The sequence below is a fragment of the Coprinopsis cinerea genome, assembly GCF_000182895.1.
Source record: "Coprinopsis cinerea okayama7#130 chromosome 11 map unlocalized cont3.11, whole genome shotgun sequence".
Taxonomy (NCBI): Eukaryota; Fungi; Basidiomycota; class Agaricomycetes; order Agaricales; family Psathyrellaceae; genus Coprinopsis; species Coprinopsis cinerea.
Window position 1 is genome coordinate 1,935,252 of NW_003307534.1, and position 19,372 is coordinate 1,954,623.

The 19,372-nt window shown below is 52.3% G+C and overlaps 5 protein-coding genes across 5 annotated transcripts; 3 read left to right on the forward strand and 2 right to left on the reverse strand.

The window, feature by feature from the left end:
• Positions 1 to 58: 58 nt before the first annotated feature.
• Positions 59 to 1,989, reverse strand: CC1G_08938 (hypothetical protein; the record flags this gene model as incomplete). Its single annotated transcript, XM_001838722.2, has 7 exons — positions 59 to 448; positions 504 to 549; positions 607 to 1,028; positions 1,084 to 1,322; positions 1,379 to 1,563; positions 1,622 to 1,674; positions 1,735 to 1,989. 7 exons carry the CDS (start codon positions 1,987 to 1,989, stop codon positions 59 to 61), a joined length of 1,590 nt encoding a protein of 529 aa, XP_001838774.2.
• Positions 1,990 to 2,533: 544 nt separating this feature from the next.
• Positions 2,534 to 3,242, forward strand: CC1G_08937 (hypothetical protein; the record flags this gene model as incomplete). The annotated part of the gene is made up of 3 exons (XM_001838721.2): positions 2,534 to 2,654; positions 2,709 to 2,846; positions 2,905 to 3,242. The coding sequence occupies 3 exons, from the start codon at positions 2,534 to 2,536 to the stop codon at positions 3,240 to 3,242; spliced, it is 597 nt and encodes a 198-aa protein (XP_001838773.2).
• A 700-nt stretch (positions 3,243 to 3,942) lies between these two features.
• CC1G_08936 (hypothetical protein) lies at positions 3,943 to 4,942 on the reverse strand (the record flags this gene model as incomplete). The annotated part of the gene is made up of 3 exons (XM_001838720.2): positions 3,943 to 4,335; positions 4,395 to 4,440; positions 4,497 to 4,942. 3 exons carry the CDS (start codon positions 4,940 to 4,942, stop codon positions 3,943 to 3,945), a joined length of 885 nt encoding a protein of 294 aa, XP_001838772.2.
• A 2,678-nt stretch (positions 4,943 to 7,620) lies between these two features.
• Positions 7,621 to 8,826, forward strand: CC1G_08934 (hypothetical protein; the record flags this gene model as incomplete). Its single annotated transcript, XM_001838718.2, has 2 exons — positions 7,621 to 7,770; positions 7,930 to 8,826. The coding sequence occupies 2 exons, from the start codon at positions 7,621 to 7,623 to the stop codon at positions 8,824 to 8,826; spliced, it is 1,047 nt and encodes a 348-aa protein (XP_001838770.2).
• A 1,709-nt stretch (positions 8,827 to 10,535) lies between these two features.
• On the forward strand, positions 10,536 to 15,115 carry CC1G_08933 (hypothetical protein; the record flags this gene model as incomplete). Its single annotated transcript, XM_001838717.1, has 13 exons — positions 10,536 to 10,538; positions 10,710 to 10,844; positions 10,898 to 11,056; positions 11,117 to 11,149; positions 11,209 to 11,280; positions 11,332 to 11,388; positions 11,443 to 11,469; positions 11,527 to 12,244; positions 12,293 to 12,612; positions 12,669 to 13,160; positions 13,222 to 13,389; positions 13,545 to 14,393; positions 14,468 to 15,115. The coding sequence occupies 13 exons, from the start codon at positions 10,536 to 10,538 to the stop codon at positions 15,113 to 15,115; spliced, it is 3,681 nt and encodes a 1,226-aa protein (XP_001838769.1).
• Positions 15,116 to 19,372: the final 4,257 nt, after the last annotated feature.

Here is a 19,372-nt window from a genome sequence, read left to right on the forward strand (position 1 = left end):
TCTACTTCCTAAGTTTCGTTAGAAATCGTAATAAGAAAGCGCCTGCGTCACCCCCGTGTCAACTCTCCTTGACCTCGATGACCGTATGCATTTTAGCATTCCGACTTGCCATCCCATCGTGCGGTTTCACCTCGGCGAGGAAAGAGCTGGGAGAAGTACTGAATGATGCAGGGACACTGCCGAGGGCGTCATTAACGTCCGTTTGGGGTCGGGGAACTATCGTCTCGACGCGGGGAAGACCGACAAATTTGCGAAGTTTGCGCAGTCCTTTGAATTGTCGTCGTATAGACCCATGGTGGTACGACCAGAGGAAGATGACGGCGATGGTTAGCCCTGTGGTGATGGTACACCAGATCCACGCGAGTGGAGTGAACTCTAAGGGTAGCATATGCGAGGGCTTCGTCTCGTCTCGGTCTATGATGCGGACGAATTCAGTACTGAAGAACGACTGAGTATGGCGCGTTAGAGGCGGAAGTGGTGACAGTGGTAAAAGTTAAGCTTACAGCGACGAACGATCCAGGTAAGAAGAACATGGTAACCAGCGCGATACTGCAATATAGAAATAAATGTAAGCGAGGGGTTACGACGAAACTGAAGAGAACGTACGTTGTCATCGAGGAGCTGTCCCTCCTAGTATCAGTCGCTAGCTGAGAGGAGAAAGCGGCCATCTTGTGATTCATCATCGTCCCCAGCATTGATAGACTATCGCGAACGACCGCCTGCCTGACGAGCGTCGTGTTCTCCATGTTTGTCAGCAGAACCGCTGTAGCTCTTGGGACTGCATGCCACTCGTCGATGCACTCGTTGGGCAAATCGGGGTCGTAAAGTTCGGATGCGAGGCGAAGACGGGTTTTAACGAGCTGCTTGAAGAACTCGACGACACGACGCTTGTTGTCGTACGCCCGGCTGATGTCGTAGACGTCGGTATACGACTCAGTCATATGATCGAATTTGAACTTTGAGGCTCTCTGGGACGCGCGTCGTGATGTGGCGGATTGAGGAACGTCAGTGGGGTCTAGGCTGTTGAGCTGGAGCACGATCGCTTTAGGTTTGCCTTTGTGATGGGAATCGAGGCTGACTCACGGCGTGGAGGGCTTGCGCGAATGCCTTGGAGTAAGCGGAGTTGAAGAGGTGGTCGTCGTTGCAGATAAAGGAGTCGAGAGAGAGGAACGAGTTGAGGGGCAAGTCGATTGCTTCGAGTATGTTGGCCTTCGCTCTTGGACTGATGTCGTCGATAACATAGATGGAAAAGTTTCTTTCTAAACAGTGGCTAAACCAAACTTTCGTATTCGAACCTGTAACCTGTGTAATGTACATCCCATCTAGGGTGGTCGTCGGGGGTCAGAACAAAGGAAAGCAAGAATGGACTGCGACGTACTCAAGGAGCGCCCATACGGTGCATCAGGAGAGACACGCTGAACCCTGAGTGGAGGAAGCTCAAGAATGGCGACGTCGTTGGACGATAGGGCTGCCTCGAAGAAGCAAGGAGAGACGCCCATTTGCTCTGCCAGCCACTTCATGACGTAGGGCGCTTCGTCCAAATTCGATTCCCTCTCCCCGTTTCTTTCCATCAATCTGTGAAATTCCGAAAGGAGAATCGTTTTAGAAACCAAATCCCGACGAGACGTGGAATACTTGCATGATACGGCGAGTTAACCGGTGGCCTCTCTCCAACTAGAATTGAGCGATGGTAGGTGTCAGTGTCCCATCAAAGAGAAAGAGCAGTGGGCCTACTGAGACGGTCTTTGAGAGCTCGGAAGATGTCAGTGGTAAGGAATACTCAATAAGGTCATCATCTGGCCCTTCGCCGAGTTCCAAGAGCGTAAATGTGTTTGCGAACGACCTGCCCTCTGCTGCTACGAAGGAGCAAAGTTCCCGGATGACATCGTATTCGTTTCGATTACGATACGCGTTCGTCAGGCCCTCTACCTCGGGGACTCGTAACCACCAATTGATATTGAATTCCTGGGTCGAACTTGCACCTGACATAGCGGAACAGACACCTCCAGGGGGAGAGAGAGAAGGGGAAGGAGCGATGGCTTCGAGCCACTCGTAGCTGTTTAAAGGAAATCAGCCATGTGGGTCCAATGCGGGAACGAAAAACAATGGCGTACTGATATGGCTGTCGACCTCTTAGTGGGCGCCGTACTTAATAACCGCAACGATGAGAATATGTGCTGGACCCTATAAACTTGGGTGATGTGGTCATCGTTCGTTTGCTACATCGTCCTTGAAAGTCTAGTTTCAACGGTCATGCGGCGAGATTGTGGTGACAGTAATAGGGTGACGATGCAAGGAGAAAATTGGTCAAAGCCGCCGATTAACATTTGCTTCCGCCACTGGTTCCGGCGAGGGAGCCCACACAACCATACATGTGCATACAAACCCATGACAAACCGGTGCGGTATTCCTTCTTGAATTCACGACTCGACATCGTTCTCATCCACAAGGCTGCACCCTGCTGAAAGTGCTCCTCGACCATCATCAGTAGCCCTTCTCGCTGTACGCATTCCTCACTTCCATCATTTCTACCATGTCGACAGGAAACATTGGCCTGTTCTCGAATTCCTTCGCCTATGAGCGATGGAGTGATAAGCGAACGGACGCAGAGGTCATGGCAGATGCTAAACGTGCCATGCAAAGGAGGAAGGAACGTACGGAAGGTGTCGAAACTGTCTTCTTTGTGACAATACTCACCAACCCTTCAGGAAAGTTGGCAGCGCTCGCTGCGAAAGATGGCACCGAGCCAACATCGCCGACAGCAACAGAGGGAGCCAGTGGCAGTGGAGGCACATCGACGTCTACCTCCAGTCCTCGTCCAGAGTCGAAGTCGTTGGCTGGATCAGGTACGTATTTCCAAACCCACGCGGCTTTCATCATTCACATCCCTCGCTTCTCTGGCAGACGTCGAGGAACTACCGTCCTTGGAGAAACTAACCTTAGGCGATGACTCTCCAAGTCTCAGATCGTCTGACGGGGCAAGGCCCAGAAGAGATGCCCCCATTCTCGACCCTCGAGATGGATCGCAATCATCGAGCAGCAAACCCGCCAACACAACATCATCCACAGCTGTCGACACAGCATCATCCACACCTGCCAACATACCACCATCCTCACCGCCTTACGCAGGCGGGTTTGAGTCAAAGGATGTCGATGAAGGATCAGCGCGCACTGAGAAGAGATCTATCCTCGATAAATTCAGGCGGAAACCTGGACGGAAAGGATCCTCTGATCAGACATAGATTCGCTGGACATCCCCGAGTAGCACTGTTCCTGCCTGTGGGTACATAGAGTGCTAATCGATACTCTTTCTGCCAGATCCCGGTACATTCGTTTATGAGGATCTGGGCTTACTCCTTCGAGCTCCCAAGTGATACCCGAGAGATGTCGACGCTCGAGAGTCTCCGCACGCCCTCAGGGTACTATGGCTGCACCGTCGCTCTTTCCCCCAGGTTAGCCCCTTCAACTTGAAGCTACCTTGCGACTACTCTTATAGACCAGACCTTCCAGTTCGCTTGGCGCACTCGTCCTTACGACTCTACAGTCGACGGTCGAGACCAGGATGATAATAAGTATCAAGTGTATCATCAAGCTCGTCGGGCTTTGTAGCTTGAGAGCATATTAATATATGAACACGTTAAGTATATTTCATATATAGTCGTCTCGAATGCACGCGTATTCGATCTCCAACAACGTCATTAAGGCACCAGCGATAAACTTCCTTCCAATAAATAGGCGCCCAAGAGATCGGTGGCAAGCTCTCGGCATGGTCGAGGCCTTTGCCAATCATGCCCAAACAATTATCGCAGTCAACCGCAGCCATCGGCCTGCGCGTTCATTTTCCCCGACCACCGCGACAGGCGCAGCACGTTTCTGTCTCATTTCCAAGGATATACCCACTAACTACTATTCATTACGAAACCAGGACAATAGTTGCGATAGTCAGTCTGGATCAGAGGTTTCAAGCTTTTCAACAACGTCCACACGAGCGTCCCCTTCCACCCCGTGCTTTTTCTCCGATTCCTCGCTGTTAACCTGGGACTCGCTCTTTGCGTCGGCGTTGGCCTTTGCTTCTCGTTTTGGCTGCCAGGGTCTAGGATCTCCGCCTCCATCTCCACCCCTAATACCCAATCTGGGCAAATCTATCGAGGCATGGAGATACAGCCAGACGCTCAGTACGAGCAGTGTAAGAAACGTGGTGACTGCGAAATAGACCCAGATAGTGGACGACACTTGGAGGGGTTTGATCTTGGTTCTTGTCTCTACGCTTTCCCCATCGCTCGACGTCTCCGTTTGGGTTTCAATGACCCTGATAAAATGGGTGCTGAAGAACGACTGTGGAAACGAGACGTCTTAGCAACTCGTACTGGGTTTATCGCCGTGAAGCGGCTTACCGCTACCACTGATCCTGGAAGGAAGAACATGGTCAGGAGAGCGATCCTGGTTAATCATCAATGTGAGTGAAAATAGTTCATTCTGATGAGTCGGATACTCACGTCGTCATTGAGGAACTGTCTTTTCGGGCGTCTTCAGCCAACTGAGACGAGAACCCCGCCATCTTGCGGTCCATAATCGTGCTGAACATCCCCAGTGTCTCCCTAACCGCGCTCTGTCGGGCCACCAGGTTATGCTCCAGGTTGTTCAAGAGCTTCTGCGTTCCTCGCTGCAGGTAAGGTGACGGATCGACTATACAGCGCCCGTCTTGCGACTCATCTTTTTTACCAATCAGACAGCCGGGATCGTTGCACGAAGCCTCGTTGATGAGGTCGACACGTGACTGCATCACCTCCCGCAGTAAAGTCAGAATGCGCATCGCGTTGCCGTATGCACGAGTGACGTCGTAGACACGTTGGAAAGACTGGACCACCCCGTCGATGTCCCGTTTCGATCGCCTCTTCCTGCGAAACATGAGAGGCATGCCGCCTGGTGCTGGAGTGTCCATTCGGTCAAGCTGAAAAGGGTAAGTATCATTCCGCTTCATCGTTGAGAACTGCGTGGTGACTTACCGACTCTTTGCAGCGAGTGTAGGCTGTGTGGTAGACGCGGTGAAACAGGTCAGAGTCGTTGCAGACCAGGGCGTCCACCAGGAGAAATGTATTAAGCGACTGTCCGGCTGGAATTAATTGAAGGAGGTTCTTCGTCACTTGCACAGAGGGGTTTGCGATCACATATGTCGACAGCGTGCGATTGAGGCAGTGGCTGAACCAAACGGTTGTGTTCTGTCCGGTTATTTGGGTGGTATATGTCGACCAGATCCCTAGCCTATTACGTCTATGTACCTTATCTCATTGTACACTCCGCCTACTTCTTTCTCTCACGGGCTCATACGATACAAAATCTTTTTCGCCTTCTTTTTCTTCTTTTTTCCTCAGTCTCTGTTCATCCAGATTCTGAGGTATGTTTTTCTGTATTTTGTTCGTGTCTACAGCTATTTATCTGTACCTATAGCACTTGTCTTGTCCACTAGGTACAGCTCCCAATTCCAGTCTCTGTTCATCCAGATTCTGAGCACTTGTCTTGTCCACTAGTACCTAGCCGACAGGTTATGAGCCCCGGCGACTAACTATAACAGTTTGCCACCGAGCCAGATCGCTAGTTCTAGCGGAACCGAGCTGTTTCTAGAACGATTTTTTCGGAGACGTTGGAGAATAAGGTCGCGGGAGAAGATTTTTTTGACGGCAGCTATACAGGTGCGCCTATCATCTCGGGTGCAGCAGTTTTTTCCGTTATTTCTTTCTCTTTTTCTGTTTTTTACGCGTAAACCTTGTCTATTTTTTCTTTTATCTCTACTATGAGCCAACACCATTCCCCTCCTCATTCCCCAGTGCAAAACCCTGGAGAGAATTTTGGTAGCGATGGTGAAAACCAACATCAGGCCATTTTTTCGGGCTATGATGGCACCATTTCATGGGTTCTTCCGGCCCCGGTGTTTCCAGCACCTATGCCGATGCCCGAGCAACCAGTGGCTATGCCACCTCCTACGGGATTTCGCCCTTCTACGGCCCCACCGTCCATGGTTCCTTCATCTTTCAATCATGTATTAACCCCAGTTCAAGGCCACGTGCCGAATTTGTATACTCCTTCTTTTGGTCCAACCCTTCCACCGTCATACAATTTTGGTGGTGGTAGACGCACATTTGGTGCTCCAGGCGCTTTTCAGCCACATTTATCTAATTTTGGACAAGAACCTTATTCGATGAATCAATCTTTTGGTCAGGCTCTCTCACAGAATGGTTTACCTTCAAGTTCTGCCGAGAATTCGTATAGAACTCCTCTTCTTTCACCATTATATGTAGATAGAGAACTACCTTATCATAACGTTTCCCCATACACCTTTCGGCAGAATGCCATTCGGGGAAATCCCTCCTATTGTAATCTAGGTGCTCCACCTTCTTTACCTGCTGCATCTGGGATGATTGGTCAAACTAACGCTGTTAATCCTGCTATTCTCGATCCCACGTTTATGGCCAACAGAATTCTCCCGAGACACTCTACTCCCACTCGAGATCCACATCTACAGTACACGCACCAACGACATTCACCGTCTACGCCTACCGAACAGATGCGACCACCTATCTATCTGCCCGCGTCAGGTATGCCATACCTGACAACCAGGACCACACCCTCGCTTCAACACCCTGTATTCAGTAGGGTATTCAATACAACTGTATTCGATATCATTAGGATTCACATTCATATCAAATCGTCAAGGCATTCAATATCATTCTGAATTACGCTCATATCGAATTCTTTATATTGTTACGAACTCCCCTATTTCCTTCACCCTGTTTCCTTTGTTTCCTTCTATGCACTCTACTTTTCCGAACCCTCCGGACTTCCGTTCTCTCTGTAGTTCCATTACCTTCGCTTCTTCGATTCTCTCGCATCTCCGAACCTTTCGTACTTCCGTTCCTCTCGTATTCCGTACTTATCGATACTCCTTACTCATTGCTTCCACACCTTCTTTCACTTTCTTCCGAACCTCTTGATAGCTCGCCAGTTCTACTATAAATACTGTCTCTCTGTAGTAGATATTCCTCAGCCTGTTATCGAGAACCTTTCCTCTAGAACTTCTATCGCTCTCAGCTCGATCCTTTCTGTCTGCGATAGCGACAGGCCTCTTGAACTTGATTCCAGAACCAGAACTTCGATCCAGAACCTCAGAACTCCAGAACGACTGTTGGCAACGATAAGTCCTCGTTGCCCGAAGTCGTAACATATATCTCTACGTCAACACACTACACTCTATTCGATATCATTAGGATTCGCATTCATATCAAATCGTCAAGGCATTCAATATCATTCTGAATTATGTTCATATCGAATTCTTTATATCTCTACGTCAACACTGCACTCTATTTGATATGAGTTGAAATCACATTCATATCGGATTTGCACTGGTGTGTAACTCATTTACGCTCATTCACATTTGTATTTAACTTCGTGTAAGACATGTATTTGATATAAACTTTAATTGCTCTCATGTAAATGGCCATGTCTAAAATAATTCGTATTCAAGTGTCACTACGACTTAAGTCCGGAATTTAATCAAGTGTCATGTGTAGACACTTAGAGTTAAACACCCTTGCCCGAAACACTTCAACTCGAACTCGCAACTTCATGGCCATTGGCGACAGACTGGCTATCATCCGGCAATATACCAAGACTACGAGCAAGGAGCAGTTTGATCGTCTTATCCCGCACGGTCTTCCAGCATTTGAATCTGACTTGTTGATTCAAGTTCATGTGCTTGCTCGCCCATTTGCACAGGTAAGCGCAAATTTGATATCACCACAAATTGAACTGATATCAAAAAACTGATATGACCGCAAATTTAACTGATATCAAATTTGCATTTCTACTTGTCTATTTGACGAGGTAAGAATTTATTTGATATGACCGAAAACCTCACTCATATCAAATTTCTAGTTCCTTGCTTCCTACATTTGGCCCAAAACACTATCCGCTGTGGCCGCATACCGGGACATGCTGTTCATGGGCTATGGAAAGGAGATATGCCCAGATGCAGCTAGTCGCAAAATGGGACAACTCAGCCTCACAATGTTTGGCTGGTCAATGACTATCAGTGACTGGCGACACATTAATATTGGTTGGAAATGTCACCTAATATTATGTTCCAAAAAACATGGCCATGTTAATGGAGTACCCGTAGTACCCATAGTACCCATAGTACCTGGAGTACCTGTTAGACTCTACGGAACTGCGGAGTCTGCGGAGTCGAAGGGACCTTGGCCTAATAATATACTTCCCGTAACATGGCCGTGTTACAAACCCGCCGTCGTCGCAAGAACGGCCCTCTTTCCAAACGACATCTCGAATAGAATGACGCCCGTCGTCGCAACAAACGCCCTTTCCAACGTCGACCCCTCGTTGATCGTCGGTTCATCGTCGCTCATCGTCAGTCCATCCTCGCTCATACTCACTCCATCGTCGCACCATCGTCAGTCTATTGTCACCCATCGTCAGTCTATCGTCGTCCATCGTCGCACCGGTCGCTCTATCGTCGCCCACCATCAGTCCATCGTCAGGCCACCGTCTCTCCTCGTCAGTCCGTCGTCACCTATCGTCGCACCATCGTTGCCGTCGTCAGTCCATCGTCGGTCCATTGTCGCCGATCGTCAGTCATTGTCCGCCATCGTCGCTCAAACAGCCCTCATTCTAAACGACATCTCGAATGGTATCTCCCTCAAATGCATCAGTCCCTTGTCATTGTCATCAGTCCATCGTCGCACCCTAATATTATGTTCCGAAAAACATGGCCATGTTTACGGACGACGTCGTCCGTCGTCCGCCGTGGGAAAATGACGTCATCGTCCGTTCATCGTCCGGTCGTACCAAAAAAAAACAAATTTTTCGGTAAATCGTACACTAAATCGTCCGTCCGTCGTCCGGGGTCCGGGGTCCGTCGTCCGTCGTCCGCCATCGTCCGCCATCGTCCGTCGTCCGGGGTCCGTCGTCCGTCGTCCGTCGTCTGTGGTTTCCAATTTGAACCTACTATTGAAACCATTTGGCTCCCTCCCCCCACCTTCCCTCCCTCGTACCATCGTACCACCATAGTACCACTAGGGTACGATGAGCATACCTTGTGGTACCCTTATCGTACCCTAGTGAGACGGCCATGGTACCTCCCCCACCCCATCGTACCTGGTTTCCAAACTCGGTCGTGTTTTCACATCTTGCGACCGTCATCCACGGTATCGACTTCCATCATCCTCCTCACCCTCTTTCCCCTTTCTCATTTCCTCTCACCTAACCCACCACTCCCCTCTCTCTCCTCCTCCTCCGTCGGTTTCTAATACGGACACAGAATTGAAACCATAACCTACCACCTGTGGAGCTGGTTCCAAAATAGGTAAGTCGTATCTCTAAATTGGTAGGCGGGAGCTAATCCATTGATCCGCTTTTCCCTTGGCGCCCAATTCTGGATGTTACCCCGGGCAAGACATTCTCCTCCTCCCTCCTCTCTCCTCCCTATCTTCTCCTTTACCATATCTGAAGGCCAGGCTTAAGGCCAGCCAAGTATGAATAAAAGATGTTGTATTAGATATATAATTTTAATATACAACGGTTAGATACTAGTTGAATGAGTTAACACTTGGTTGAGAGGTGGGGAGCGGAAAAAAGGGGATAACATACCGGTTTCTACCTCGATTCCACAGGGTCTGGGCTCGTTTAAAACGGAAAGGAGAATACTTTAAAACTACCCTAAGTCGAGATGGGTAGGACGTCAATAAGCCAATCACGCACAGGGAAAGAAGAAAAAGAACACGGGCGCTTACCGGGGGGAGGGGGTAAGAAACTATTGTCCCTCGCTCAATTCTGGTGGGTTAGGGGAGTTCTTGGGCTTGTTCGAAAGCCTTTGCTCGGCGTTCGTAAACGCGCCCAAGACGAGAAGGGTAGCGCGTTAGGAAGGGGTTCACGCACACGAAACAAATGAGTCACATACCTCTGTTAGGGGGACCTGGTGGTTTCCAACCCCTATTCCCAACCGAATTCAGACGTCATAGTGGGGCGACGGCTATCAAAAAAAAAAAAAACGCCGGTCCAGACCTTTCAAACGAGCCCAAATTTGGCGCGATCGTCTCCCTGTAAGGTAAGTACGATCGGTTCGGAACATTCTTAGCCCGGAGGAAAACTTACCTCCTCGTAGTTCCCTTCACAACACCCTCAGTTCACCCTCGATTTTCGCCCGGTCTTTTCCTATCGGAACGTCCGAAATGCAGGCATCGATCGCAACTAGAAATATAGAAAATTGTGGAATGTAAGTCAGTTGCCATGGCAGAAAGAAAACAATTTCGATCCTACCTGACTCAGCCACCCAAGACATAAAAGCTGGGTGGCTGAACGTTTTCTTCCTTCCTTCCAACCACCATCCCACTTGCTTCTTCCCCTCTCAACTCAAGCACGAGCATTTTTCTGCGAACCTAACCGTCAGAAACACAATGTGAGTCGAGTTTCCTCTTACCTTGACACCCAGCTCAACCGATCCCCCAACAGAGCTTCCAACCCATCCAATGGTGAGTGTCTCCCACAGCTCCTAGCCTGTGCTCGTCATGTTCGAGGCAGGCTAGACGTTCTTGTTTTCCTTGTTCCTCAGCGCTTGGGGGCTTGTGCTCGACGTTTTCGAGGCATCCTCTGGGCTGCTGTTGAATTGCATCAATGAGCTTGGTACTGACCTCTCTCTTTAGGCAAAACGACTTACCGAGGAGGAGAAGGCGAGGAGGGAGGAGCAGAAGAAGAAGGAGAAGGCGGAGAAGGCGGCGAAGAGGAAGGAAGAGGCTGCTGCGAAGGGAAAGCAGACAGCTGGTCGAGGGCGACGAAAGGTGCGTGTTCACCCACTTGGGCAGGCGCGTTGGTGGCTGACCGTTTGTCGTAGCAACCAAAGACCCCCGAGATGGTCCCTTCCGACGACGAGGGCAGGGCTGGAGACGGCGACGGCGTTGGGAGTGCAGGAGGTAAGCGCCGAGCCACACGTCAGGGCAACACGCGTGCGGCGAAGAAGGCCAGGACAGCGGAGGGATCAACTGCTGAGCAAGTAAGTCATGGTTTCTAATTCCTAGGTAGAATTGAAACCGATACATTCCTTCTACCTAAGGGAGACGATACCAGCAAGGCGGTGGAGGGTGAGGTGAGTCGGTTTCTAAAACTTGTCAGAGATTGAAACCGATTATTTACTGTGTACTTTAGAGTAATGGGGAAGGGGAAGTAATGGATGTCGATGCGCAGGACACCAACCAGGCTAGTGCTAGCACTATAGCGGTGAGTAGCCGTGTGTTTGTGGGGTTTCATACGTGGCTAACGAGCGTTCAGGGTACTGAAAAGGCCAAGAAGGTTACCAAGAAGAAGGATGTGAAGGTCGACGAGGAGGTAAGATTTATCACGGCTCGTATTGTTGTCGGTTACTCATTCCATCGACCTCAGGAACAAAGCATGACACTCGAACAACGGGTATGTTTTCAAAGATTCGGACACGACGTTACTGTACTGACTAACCTTGACGCCTAGCTCGAACGACGTTCGAACATCCACGATGACATGGCACGCATGCTCGAAGCTCGAGGGGAGGTTGCTGGGCACTACATGGACCTCCAGGTGACCGTAACCTCGAGTTTCCTGGGCTACGCATTGGTGTACATGGGCGGAGGTCCGTCATTCAATAACCAGCACCTCCAGACGTTCACCGCGAACCGCTCCAAGTTCCTTCGTCGGGGTATTTACCAGTTTGAGGGCCCTGACGAGGCGAACCTGCGTTTCATATCCATGTTGCCCCTCGAGTACCGCACGTTCAACAATCGCCCCCTCGTTAAATCCGTCTTTGATGAACTTTTGGCCGCTGGACCTAACCTCGCACCCCAGGCGTTCGAACACGCCATCGTTCTCGCCCTTCCCGGATCCGTGATCGACAAGGCCAGCACGTTTTCGGAGGAGCCACCTAAGTTCCCTTGGGACGTCAAGAAGCTCCGTATCAACCCAGATGCTGTCAAGGAGTACAACGAGAAGCATCAAGACGAGCCAGCGGCTGCTCACCTGGTGAACGGCGCCCATCGGGGAGAGGTTATGGAGGCGTTAACAAAGGACATGCGGGCGACGTGGGCAGACCTGCTTGTCGCAGCGGCAAACAGCCAAAGTTCAGAGGACAAGGAGAAGGTCCTGGCCGCCATCCGTAAGGACACCAAGCTCCTCGAGGAGACCGGATTCTGGTGCGCCAAGATCTACGACTTGGGTAAGTTTTGTGGTTTCTATTTCACACCTCATATTGAAACCGGTCTAGAGTCCCTCCGCTCTGCGAAGCATGGTATTGAAGGGTTGCGTATGCTCGCCGCCAACCCCGACTTTGCCTCCTCGCCCGACCGACCTTTCGACACTCTCAGGAACACTGTGACCGTTCTTATCACCCTCCCCGCCGAGTACAAGGTCTGGAAGAAGCAGATCTCCTACCTACCGAGCGAGCCCCTCCTCCGATCATTGACGGACTCCCCAGTCGCACTCGAAGACGTCATTCACACATTTGCTACGGATGCCCACAGGCATGGGACCCACTGCAAGCTCTCGTACGCGTTTTTCGAAAACTATCGAGGGCTGATTGGGTCGGTAAGTCCATATCTCTCTTTCGTGGTTTATCAAGTAGCTCACCCTATCCCAAACAGATCATCTCCCCCCTCATTCGCTCCATGTTCCGCCCAGTCTCATGGCTGGCAGCCCCAGCAAGTGCCGTCCCAGCTGGGTCATCGTACGACCCCTCATTCGTCCAGATGGGTTACGACTCACTTGGCCCGTCGTTCTGGGAAGCTGTCGACAAGGCGTATGTTGACAAGCTCAAGCCCTTCTTCGTATCGTTTGCGACCCCACGAGTCCATCTGGAAGAAGAGTCGGCGGGATGGCTTAAGGCTGTCTCAGAGTTCTACGACGCAGTTCACGCTTGGCTGGTCGAGAACGCCGACAGGGCTAAGAAGGCCGAAGAAACCGGGCTCAAGATCCCTCACCTTGACACTATCCTACTTATGCCCGAACGCCTGCGCAAGATTCAAGACTCGATCGCCAAGAAAGAAGACGGAGAGTGGGCGCTTCCCATCTACGTCCCCCAGTTTGTTTGGAAGCTTGTGGAGGACCTTCGTACCCGGTCTGAGGGTATCAAAGTTGTACGTCTTCCGATTATTCGACTGTACTGAATCTGGGTCCCTCACTACGTGTCTGGTCTAGGCCATTTCCCTCATCGACCCTGGTTTCCTGGCGCCAATCCACGGCAACAACAATTACGACTACACCATCGAAGATGTAGCTCGGTGGATCGCTACGCACCCCAAGGATGGTGTCACTAACCCGGGCGACTTTATGGAGGACGACTGCTCAGAAGCTATTCTCGACGGGGTAGGTGTTTGTGGTTTCCATTCCAACCTCGATATTGAAACCAGAATTCATAAACGCTCATAACCGTTGGTGTTTGCTTGGTTCACTCGACTTCAGGTAAGTCGATGATTGTTTCATTGGTTTCAAGTTAGGGATGCTAATTGAAACCTTTTCAGTTCCGAAAGGTCATATTTCGCTATCGCAACAGCGCACTGGTTGATTGGACAAAGGGTCGAGCAGCGTGGAGTTGGTTGGGCAAAGGGGCACCTATCGGTGCGGGGTTGAGCAAGCTCAGCCACCACACCGAGTACACTAACCATGTCCAGAATTCTGTCAAGTACATCCCCCTGATGCTGCGTGAGTACGCTACACTCCAGTCCGAGCAGGAGGCCAAACACGTTGCCGAGTATCCGGAGCTCGCCCCTTCAGTCAAGGCTCGAAACGGCACCAACTACCCTATCGCACCCAAGTCCATTCCTGATGACAAGCGCCCCAAACCCCCCGATGTTTACCCCGAATACTACAGCTGGGTCGAGCCACTTCTCATCCGAACTGGGCGCCCTTGGATGGCTTGGACCCCAGGAAAATCCAACCAGGCGCATAACCTGCGCGCTATGTCAGCCACGACATCGTTCTGGAGGAATCTCATCGCTCTTCCTAAGCTCGCCGACATGGTCAAGACCGACGCACTTACTTGGGCGGTCTATGGCGAACTCTTGGAAGTCATCCACACCCATCGAAAGGACTGGTCCCCTTGGCACGGCATTGGGAAGAACGACCATCAGGCTACGTCAGAGTCATCCCAGCTCTTCAGTGAACGCAAGGTTCAGGACTACAAGGAAGCCCATGACCTCGAATCTCTCATACGTGTTCAAACCGTTGACATGGCTCGCTTCTACAACTCTCTCGTCCGATCGTTCGCTATTTCGTATACTGTCAGCGTGAAGGAAAAGGGGAAGCACGTTCAAAAGTCGTTCACTCGCATTCCAGTGGCCGCCCGCAATGACTTTATCAGCGCGCTGAGGGTGAGTGGTTTCAATTCTCTTTGTGCTTTTCCAACCGTTTGCTGACTGATGTTTTTATTGATTCTTCATTCCAGCGCGCGTGCTACAAGTGCATGCTTGAACGCGTGCGCTTTGCCAAAGTCACTCTCAAAGGGGGCAAGCAGATGAGGCTCGACGCGACCGACCTTAGCATCATGGACGACGTCCTCGAGCGCGAGTTCGACATCACCATACCACCCGAGGACTCCGATATGTTCATGACATTGGACGAACTTCAAAGCGCTGTCCGACCGTTGAAGAAAAAGGAGAAAGTGCTCGCTCTAATGGGCAAAGGACCTGCTGAGCCCCTTCGATCATCAAAACTAGGGGTTGCCGTACCCATCCCCAACGCGCCCAACTACAAGATCAAGAAACCCAAGGTCAAGAAGCCAGCCCAGCGTCTCCCCCAAGGTGGGGTCACGTTGATGAACATTGAAGGGGAGAACGACGAGGAGATGGAAGACGTTCAAGCAGAGGAGAACGAGCAGGATGAGGAGGAGGAGGAGGAGGAGGCAAACGAGGACGACGGCGAGCAGGAGGAGCAGGATGACGAAAACGAAGGCGATGACGACGAGGGCGATGACGAGGACGAGGATGAGGGCGATGATGACGACGAGGGCGACGACGACGACGACGACGACGACGACGACGACGACGACGACGAGGGTGAAGGTGAGGGACTTAGGGTTAGGGTTAGGGTGTAGGGTTAGGGTTAGGGTTAGGGTTAGGGTTAGGGTTAGGGTTAGGGTTAGGGTTAGGGTTAGGGTTAGGGTTAGGGTTAGGGTTAGGGTTAGGGTTAGGGTTAGGGTTAGGGTTAGGGTTAGGGTTAGGGTTAGGGTTAGGATTACCATTAGGGTAAACAAAAGGACTGGTTTTTTCAAACACTGTACATGGTTTCTATTCACTGGGGTATTTAGAAACCGTATCGAGACTGTTACGGTATCGCTCTACTTAGGTATTGTGTAAATAGACTTAGCGTTTTGGCTCTCCTCTATCGGGCCGTGAGGCTGACGCTTACCAAATCGATGTCGTCGTCTCTTATTCCGTCCACAAATGGTTAGCCAGCTACCACCACCACCACCACAACAACACGATGGAGAACAGATCTCATGAGGACCCTAACCGCGCTAGCGGGATTCCAGGTTTGGTGAGTCCCACTCCAACGACGGCGGTGATGCACCAGCGCTGAGTACCGTCATTGCTAGATAGATGACAGTGACAGCGAAAGCGATATCGGCGGGCGTGAATCGCCCGGGATAATGACCTTGGGAGGTGATGTAGAGTCGGTGAGTGTGTCACGCCTAGGGCCTACCTCGAGAGTCTGATGGACTTTGGTATTGGGCGTTGTAGGTTGGACGCCGACCCGCCAACGGAACACACCCAGCGATCCTCGATGGAAGCTTAGGGTTAGGGTTAGGGTTAGGGTGGGTGGAGAAAAAAGTCGAGCGAAGCGAGACTTTTTTCGAAGGCGAAAGCTGGTCAAGCGGGTTGTCGAAACAACCTGGTCCGCTTTCGTCTTCTTTTAAAGACTCGTCAGGACCTGTGCTTTCTTTTCTAAAAGGGGTAAGCTAAACAATAACGACTTATCCATGTGATTTTCGCTATTGTCTTATCTCGGCTGTGCTGATTCTTACCAATAGAGCGCCCGTGGGTTGAGGGTTACGTTCGGGCCGCTTACGCAGATTCTATTAGTAGTTAGTTACGGACTTGATGGGTCACACGATGTCACATCCGGGCGCCGGAAAGGCGCCGATCTTAGGGTGGGTGGAGAAAAAAGTCGAGCGAAGCGAGACTTTTTTCGAAGGCGAAAGCTGGTCAAGCGGGTTGTCGAAACAACCTATCTATTTGCCTGTAGCAGATACACTGTATCTGCCATTTTTTTCTGACACTATTCTGGTGGCAGATACACTTTGGCAGGGCAGATACACCCCCCCTCTGCTTGTCAGAAAATTATTCTGACACGAAAACCGGTCAGAAAAATGTTAACCCAACCAAATATGCCTTGGGTTAGGATTTATTTTCCGAAAATGACGTTGGGTTAGGATTTTTAACCCAAAAGGGTGTTAGGGTCTCGAACATCCACCCACATCCACCCACAACCCACCAGCCTTGACCCACACTCCCCGCACAGTCTCACATGATCTCCCGCATGATCCCGCACATCCCCACACTCGCCATCACCTCTCCGCATCCCACATCCCCATATCTCCGCGACCCTTCCCTCCGCACTCCCGCATGCTCCGCAGTCGATCCGCATGCGGAGTGTACGGGCGCTAGGCACTCCGCTCCGCATTTATGCGGAGCGCCGCCGGTACGACACGGCCCGCAACTGAGGGCCGGTGCGGACCGTGCGGAGAAACCTCGTAACCGCCCTCTAGGCGCCCAGACTCTGCATGTGACCTCTTATACTTCCTTATGACTCCCTCCCTTGCTTTGCTATTGTTCTTTGGAATCGTCTTACTCATCCTCTTCGCATTCCGCGGTATTCCGCATTTCTCATGACTCAGTTTCTTCTCTTGTCCCAGACTTGTCCCAGAGTATATCCAGAGTATCTACAGATATATAAGCTAGCTAGATTTCTGTAGTAGATACTCATCCGGAATCTCGAATCAGACTTATACAGAACTTCCCCTCTGTCCAGTCTTGAGCCTTTCGGCTTGCTAGAGCTTTCCGCATACTCCGCATATCCGCACAGTGCTCCTGATTCCGCTCCGCAAGGCTCTCTCCTCTCTCTACTCGTCTTCCGCCGCAAGGCGCGTCTCTCTCTCCCTCTCCTCCCCTCTCCTTTCGGGTTGGACCATATACCACTAGCGTGGGCACAACGCAATACGTTGAGGCCAAGGTCCCTTCGACTCCGCAGACTCCGCAGTTCCGTAGAGTCTAACAGTAGATTCCGGATCAGCACGCTGTGGTATGCGCACCAGGAGCACTAACTACTCTATTGTGTTCCAACGTCCGCAAACCCCTCCGGAGTTTTCCTACTCAATCTCCACACATCATCGTCGACATCCGCCTGTCATCGACGACCCCCTCCACAATCCCTTTTCACCCAACTTCCGCCAACCTGACGCCCCGCGGCCCCAGGAGCAGCCAATCTGGGGTCCGCCCGCAACCTTCCTTGGGCCCGCTACATCGGCCTCTGTCTACCGAAACCCGATGGCAACACAGGTCCAGACGCGGACCGCCTCCGCAAACACTCCGCAATTTCCCGGCGGACTCTCCTCGCAGTCAGCGCAGGAACGCGGAGAGGAGGCCACAGTCACCGCCGCCTTACTCCCGTTTTCCGGCGAGGGGAGAACAGTCGATGAACCGTCCGCATCGGCGGACCTATCCTATGTCACGCCCGCACCCCTCCGCACCGCTTCAAACGCGGTTGCGGGAGGCTCCAACGACCCCGCTCCGCCGTACGAACCCCCTGCTGTTCCGCCTGCCGGGGGTGGAGACCCTCCAGGCTCGGATGACGGGCAGCCGCCCGCAGACGCTCCGCAGGGCGGAGACGGACCACCTCAGGGCCCGGGTCGCCCTCCTCAGTCGAATCGAGGGCCCCCACCCGGCGGTCCACCCGGCGGCCCTGCGGACGATGGAAATGACGGCTCGGATTCATCTGACTCCGATGCGGACGACGAACCGGACGTTCCGCAACTCCTCAGTCGGCTCCTCGCCGGCCTCACGCGGACCAACCGCCGCCTCGCGCGGACCATGGAGGCCGCACTCACAAGGCCGCGCGAGGGCCCCAAGGCACGACCCCCTGAGCCCTTCGATGGGGAGGACCCAGACAAACTCGACAACTTCATCACCCAGCTCACCCTCTACTTCGGGAGGTACCAGGACGGTTTCCGCGATGATGCGGACCGCGTCGCAACAGCCCTCACCTACCTCAAGGGCGACGCCTATGCCTACTTTGGCGACAAGATTGCGGCCGCCCGCGCGCGCGGAGACGCTCGAGTCCCGGATTGGTTCCAGAGCTTCCGCGCATGGAAGGACGAACTGATCCGCGTGTTTGGACCCAAGGACCCCATCAAGGACGCAACCCGCAAGCTCAAGGCGCTCAAGATGACCGGACGCGCCTACCAGTACAACCTGGCCTTCAATCAGCTTGCGGCGAAGATCAACTGGAATGAGGAGCCGCTCCGCGACCAGTACTACAATGGACTCCTCGACCGCATCAAGAACGAGCTCTCCAAGCGGGAGAACCCCGCAACCCTTGCGGACCTCCAGGTTGAGGTGTTCAAGATCGACGAGCGCTACCTGGATCGCCAGGAGGAGATCAAAAAGGAGCAGGCCGCACTCCGCACCACCAACCGCGGATCCAACCCTGCTCCGCACCCCCGCAACAATCATTCCTCCGGTGGTCCTGGTCCTTCCTCTTCCAGCTCCACTCCGCATCATTCCGCCCCCTCACATTTCCGCAACAATCACTCTCGTCACCCTCATTCCCGCAACAACTTCCGCCGTCCGCAAGAACGGCAACCCTCCGCTCCGCACGCTTCTACGTCCGCGCCCTCCGCCTCCTCCGCTAACTCCTCTGGAGGCGGCAACCGCAACAACCGTCAGGGCGGTGGCCAGCAGCGCCCTTGGAACAACAACCTGGACGCTAATGGTCGCCTCCGCCCTGAGGAGCGCGAACGTCGCATGCGGAACAACCTTTGCCTTGTCTGCGCTGCCTCAGGACACCGCGCAGCGGACTGCCCGCGCACCCGCCGTGCCCGCAGGGCCAACGCGTCCGCTCCGCAGATTTCCGACTCCTCTCAGTCGGGAAATCACTGAGCAGCCCTGTGACCTCGCCTTTCCCTCAGGGCTGCGTCTCCGCCGCAGAAAGGCTTGAGGTCCGACTAAATGCGGCAGCCCTCTCTGATCCCAATGCTCTTTCCATCTTCTTTTCGATTCTCCGCACCCCAACTCATTCCTTCTCTCTGGACTCTATGAACTCCGCGCCTTGATTATTCGGGTGTACGGACTGT